This window comes from Alligator sinensis, unplaced genomic scaffold (genome assembly GCF_000455745.1).
Source record: "Alligator sinensis unplaced genomic scaffold, ASM45574v1 scaffold432_1, whole genome shotgun sequence".
NCBI lineage: Eukaryota > Metazoa > Chordata > Crocodylia > Alligatoridae > Alligator > Alligator sinensis.
The window spans coordinates 1,918,806-1,925,287 of NW_005841998.1; the positions used below are offsets into that span (position 1 = coordinate 1,918,806).

At 41.9% G+C, this 6,482-nt stretch overlaps 1 protein-coding gene across 2 annotated transcripts in view; it reads right to left on the reverse strand.

The window, feature by feature from the left end:
• Positions 1–6,482, reverse strand: part of SPTBN1 (spectrin beta, non-erythrocytic 1) — a 201,974-nt gene that overhangs the window by 138,071 nt on the left and 57,421 nt on the right. Inside the window, exon 2 of one of the 2 annotated variants that reach the window (XM_025201573.1) lies at positions 2,582–2,777. In XM_025201573.1, coding sequence (XP_025057358.1) covers positions 2,582–2,729 — 148 coding nt within the window. In that variant the 5' untranslated portion in view covers positions 2,730–2,777. Of the gene's footprint in view, positions 1–2,581; positions 2,778–6,482 lie in introns of those variants that run through there. The other variant, XM_006021584.2, reaches the window with a different exon arrangement.

The following is a 6,482-nucleotide window of genomic DNA, read 5'->3' on the forward strand; positions in this document are numbered from 1 at the left end:
TGTACTGTGAAGAACAATTTTCAAGAATCAGGTAGATCATAATATGTCATAAAGTCAATATCAGTGTTTGATCCTTGGTTCTTACAAACCAAGCACACATTTGCGCCGGGGGGGTGCGTAAATCTTAAACCAGGTTCCACCATTTTTAAACCAGTCTATGTGGGCTGAAACGTTGTTTTCTGTTACAGGTATAGACTGGTTTCCAGTCACTTACACTGGTAAAAATGTAATGTCTGTACCTTGTCTTAGTATCCAGACAGCTTATGGATTTTTGTTCCCAGGATCACCTTTTGAAGCAATTGGTACATTTCCCTTTAGCACAAGGGTAGGAAGATCAGAAAGGGAATGGTTGTTCTGAGAAAAATGTGCTCCTACTGGCGTCTGTATATCACTGTCCTTTCTATTTTTTCTGTAAGAGTTCATTCTGGTGTGTAGTTGCTGTTTAGTTTCACCCACGTGGTTACCATGAGGGCATTTGGTACACTGTATCAGAGGTACAGTATCACATTTTGGGAAAGGCCTGGATTCTGCTGGGTTCACTGTGGAGGGTGATGTAGCAGTGGAGAGGTGTTGACAGATTTTGCATCTATGGTTAAGGCAAGGCTGCACTCCATTTGATGCCTGCTGACCAGTAAGGAGTCTGCTTCTCATCATGAGTGGGACAAGTTTAGGGGGCTGTTTGAAAACCAGGAGTAGAAGGGCTGGAAATATTTATCTCAAGGTCTGATCCTTATTGAGTATAGGCTGCAATTGTTTGATGATTCTTCTAATTGGTTCAAATGTGGGGTGGTAGGTGACCACCATGGGTGTGCGGTCACAGGGCAGAAGGGTAGGGGATGCTTTTTGTATTGTAGCAGGTATCCAGGTGGCTCTTTCAAAGATATAGTCTATTTCTCTACTGGAGTGTCCTAGTAATGATGGAACAGTTACCATTACACCCTCAGTTCAGAAATTCCCCATTGCCTAAGAGAACCTGCTAGGTGCATTTGGATAAACAAACTGAATAGAAACAGATACTGCTGTCAGTTGCATTTACGTCAATCTGGAGCAATTCTACTGACTTCACAAAGTTACTGTTGTTTCACAATGATTTAACCAAGAGGAAATCTGTTTTTTATGCCATAAATCCTTACTTCTAAAACTTACGAGCCTCTCTTCCATATTATTTTGAATTGCAATATATATATCTACACCCAGGTGAAGAATGTAGGATATCCTCCATCAAGGTGTGTGAAGACTCAGCTCAAAAAAATAAAGCAATGCATCATCTAAACACATCTTCAATATAATGATGAGAAGTTCATCATATTTATACATCTATACACATCCATAAGCATTCAACAAACAGCACAATTTTGCAAATTAATTACACTAATACAGACAGACTGAGCTAACTCCCTGGTCCCTCCTTTTGAACAAAATTGAAAGTTTAAAGATGAAAGTTCCCAGGCAACCTTTCTAGAACAAGGTCTAAACTCCAACAAGGATTTAGGGTCACTCGCACCAACTTCAGCTGACAAGTCAGGTCCTAGAATAGATATTGTTAACAGGCACTACTGGGTCTCTTTTTTTCTATACTGTGAATGAATATGATGAGAGAGAAAATAGGCCAGAACAGACCAAAAAGGAAATGATTCAGCCTACCATACCATTTTATTATGGCCTGCCATGCCTTTTTTATTCCAAAAACAGTATGGTATACAAGTACAGTAGCTACTAATCCTTATCCATGTTACATCATCAATATTGTAAAAAATAGAGGAACTATATAAAAAAAACCCTATTATTATCTTGTTATCATCAGTGAACAAAGCATATAAAATAAAGCCAGGCTGGGACCCACCAGCACTTTAAGAAAGAATGAACAGGGCTCAAACCTATCTATATTTTATTTACTTCCATGGCATGCTACTGAAATAAACAGGCTTCTTTATTCAAGTCATAGAGGCCTACACTGCAAGTATTCTCCTTCAAAAACATTACATATAAAATACAGAGTACCCCTCCAGTCTATTAAGGGTTTTGGTCTAAAATCTTAGTCCTTTCAGGCTTGTTGGGCGTTTCTTTTAACATAAGCAAATATATGCAAAACTGAAGGGGGCACATTTTAAAATGATTTTAACCTAAACTTATCTGAAAAAGACTGAACTGAAACCTACACACACACACACACACACACACACACTCTTTTAAGAAAAAAAAAAAAAATCAACTCTCTCCCTCCCTCTGTGTATTCCAGGCCCTTCTTGGGAGGGAAGTCTGATATTTGGACTTTTCAAAATATAATAAATAAGGAAGTCTCTGCGACTATGGGTTTGATTCTGTTAATAACTGCTCCCTCTAGTGTCTCACTGGAATCAGGAGGAGTAATGTATCTCAATGGGAATGGAGCACTTTGCACCACCAGGCTCTATTTGACCTTGGCAAAATTTCAGGTTTAGTTATAACAAGATTTCAAAGATATATATTGTTTTGCAATAGCATGCCAAGCATTAACTAACTCATAGCATCAGGTATCTAGTGAATGGAAATCTTTTTTTGTCACCCAACTACAATGAAGTCTCATCACTTGAATCCTTACCTGCTAAGGCCTTAATACGAGATCTCTCAAAGAGTCGCGCAGAGCTATTCTCGTTGTCCCAGTCATCGACATCCCACCGGTTGTTAACATCACTGTACTGCTGTTGTATTTCAATATTGTCATAGTCTGTTGCTACTGTCGTCGTCATCTTGAACACTCTAACCCGTCCTCAGCATCAGCTTCTCCTTAAAAAGTTCTGTTGAAAGGAAAAAAAAAAAAACAACAGACATAAAGTCAGGGCTTTTGGTTTCAAAACAAACAAAAACAAACACACAAACAAACAAACAAACAGAAAAACAACAATTGCTTCTATTTCATAAGCATCAGAAATAGCCCCTGTAGATTTCAGAAGACACAAAAGCTTCCCAATCCAGAAACACAGCAAAACATTTCTTTCCTGGAACATCATAAATAAGGTACTGCTTTCCTGAAAGAATTTTACGATTCCACGCATGACAGTAGCTCTACTGGCCGTGCACTTGCAGAACCCTCATACCTCACTACATATAAAGAGAATGTGCATCTGCCAAATGGTACAATAAAGACACAACAATGGCACAATTTTCAGTTTTTATTTTCATAGACACTGGTCTGCATGACATTGCTTATGAAACATGACTAAGGCATGCTGACTGCAGTCAGCCCGCAAAAAGCCCTAGCGTGTGCCCATGTGCACCAAGCCACATGATGCCACCCAAGGAGGAGTGCAAGGAAGGTGTTAAATCATCTTTTTTTGGGGGAAGGGAGGGAGGGCCAAACATCCTATTGACTGCTACACTAGCAGTATATTATTACTCACTTTGCATCAGTAACTTCTGGTTTGGCAGTATGGAACCAAAGCTCTACCCATTCTCCCCCACCTGCTTAGGGTGCAGCAGTGACTCTGCAGTGCTTGGTTACCCCAAGATGCCCAAACCTAAACCGCAACAAAGTCAGTCCTTACTTATGCCTATCTTACTTATGCCCATCTACTACTGTGCTGCCCAAGCCAAAACCTGACCTGATGAGCTACCCCTCATAGTACCACTGAGAAAGTGCAAGTGTAACACCTGCTTTTGATAAGGAAAAACCATGCACACAAAATACATAATATAATAATATATATCTATTATTACACATTACTATTACACATCAAACTTTACCAAGAAAAGTGCATTATTTACAAATGAAGTGTGTAGACATATGCAGAACATTTCTCCTGAACTGTGCCCAACGTGCGCGAGGCAATGAATAAACATGCAAAAAATCAAAAAGAAGGGTAAAAGGCAATGCACAATTCCCTTCCTAAGGCACTGACAGTGATAAAATCTATATGCATGAAAATATGAAGAAAGAAGGGACAAAAAAGCCAATGCAAATAGAATATCAGGATTACAAACAGGGTATCAGAATTATATCAGGCTAGGAAGCCTTAATAATTACTCAATAAACTCTCTAGTTTTATGACTTCATCACCACTACTCCATCAATTTCTATAACCCATTGCATTACGCCAGTAACAAAATAGCAAGTCAATTACTATTCCAAGCCTAAAGTCCTCCCTCGGCACTATAGGTTTTAAATTCAATGGATGTTTACCTTAGTAAGGAGTGCACTGTCAGGGCCAACAGTTTAAACTAATAATTCAATAGGCAAGAGTTGACTGAGATGAAGTTTACATATTTTAGGCTTATTGTGACATTACAAAAGCATCATTAAATGTCCACAGATTTATAGGACAGACTTCACAGGGCTTTAGGACAACACAGAGTTTGACTATCATTATTGACATATCATTTTCACATAGTAAAGGATTCCAAATAACACAGCAGTCAGGAAAGAAATACTTAAAACCTACAGCCAATGGTCAATACAGTAAAAACCCTCTATGAACCCTCCAGGGACAAAACTGAAGCCAATGCCTTCAGACTGGCCTAGCTATCTGGTGCCACCTACTGGCAATTGAAAAGGGAATGCAGTATCACAGCAAGCATGCAAAGGATGATTACGGCTCTACTGGAAAGCCAGATTACAAAATCTCCCAAAATATTTTTGAGGATATATGGATGGTTTTACCAGACCCAGAATCATTCCTTCAAGTTTTGATATTGTGCAAGCTTACAAAATCCATTTAACAGAAAAATATATTTACCTTTACTGTTCTGGAAATTAGACGCATTAACTTCCCAGACAACTGTGCTAGGATAAAATGTCGCTTTCATTTTCCATTATCACACACTACAGGTTTCCTCCTGTATTTACTTGCAAAAGTAATCCCTTTATTTTACAAAAAAGGCAAGGACACCCCATTTAAATCTGTTGTATAAGAAATTATTATTGGAGAGTGTTTGCAAGCTATTCAACCTTTGTAAAAGGTGGGAAGGAATCTGTTTAGATATAGTACACTGAAACTGAATGGGCATGTCTATACATGCATTAACACACTTTAGTTAATGTGCATGAAATCAAGTACCTCCACTGTTAGGGTGCATCTACACATGCACTTTAATGCACACTATCCTATTTTAATGTGCATTAAAGCATCATTTAAAAAAACTGTGCTATTTAATTAACACGCTATTTAGTTACTACACATTAAAGTAGGTTAATGCATACTAAGTATCACTTAAAAAGCGTGTTCTTTAGTTCATAGATTTCATAGACATTAGGGCTAGAAGGGACCTTGGAAGATCATCGAGTCTAGCCCCCTGCCCAAAGTGCAGGAAGTCAGCTGGGGTCATAGGATCCCAGCAAGAGAAGCATCCAATTTACTCTTGAAGGTGTTCACTGTAGGTGCTTGAACCACTTCCGATGGCAGGTGGGATGGGGAAGCACGATGCTGCTGCAAGCCCCACACTGCCTTGGTGAGGCACCCCCTGCCTGCCCAACAGTAATGGGGGTGGCGGCATGAAGGGCATCTTGCCATGGTGGCACGGAGCTCGCGGCAGTGGCACCTGGCCTCACTGTGCTGCCATGCTGGGTCCTGCCCCTGGGGGGGGGGGCAGCAGGGTGGGGAACCCAGACCCTACAGCCCACACCTGCCCTACACACAAATCTGGGAGTGAATGTAGTGGCTGGGAGCTGGCCCCTATGGCCAAGCCTGCAGCTCTCCCCATCCTCCCAGGCTCTGCTCCAGCTACGGCACCCATGGCGGACAGAAAGGGGGAGCTGAGCTCCATACTCCACACCACAGCAGCCCCCACCTCTCATGGGCAGCAGCCAGGGCTTGGGTGCTGCTGTGGAGGGGAGGGGGCTGCTGTGGAGGGGAGGGGGCTGTGGTCTCTGGCCCCATAGCCCTAGCAGCTGGGCCTCCCCTCCCCTGGGCAGGGCTGGGGGGAGTGAGGGGCACTGGCAGGGTCCAGGGGGCTGTGGGTGGGGAGTGAGGGGCACTAGCTGTGGGGGGCTGTGGCTTATGAGTGAGGGGCAATGGCATTGGCAGGTCACCAGCATATCAGGGCTGCTCAGTGCCACAAAGCAGTGGGGAGGGGGACAGCTGCAGCTGGACCCACATCCTGGGGAGCAAAGGGGGCAGCGGGAGCTCTGATTTTCCATGATATAAAACCCAAAATCAAACACCAAAATGTACAGGTATTTAGAATGTATTTTATGATAGTAATTGAGGAAGTGGTAGGCTTGCAAATTGCTTTAAAATTGTAAATATATCAATAAAACATTGTGTTCAACTGATACCTATAATATATAGCGGCTGAGGGATAGCCAGCAGGGGTTTGTTGTGGGTAGGTCTTGCTTGACCAATCTCATTTCCTTCTTCAACCAGGTGACCTATCATTTGGACAAGGGAGAAGAGATTGATGTCATATATCTTGACTTCAAAAAAGCCTTCGATCTGGTATCCCATGATCACCTCTTGGTGAAACTGGCCAATTGTGGCCTTGGGTCCACCACAATCCACTGGCTGGGG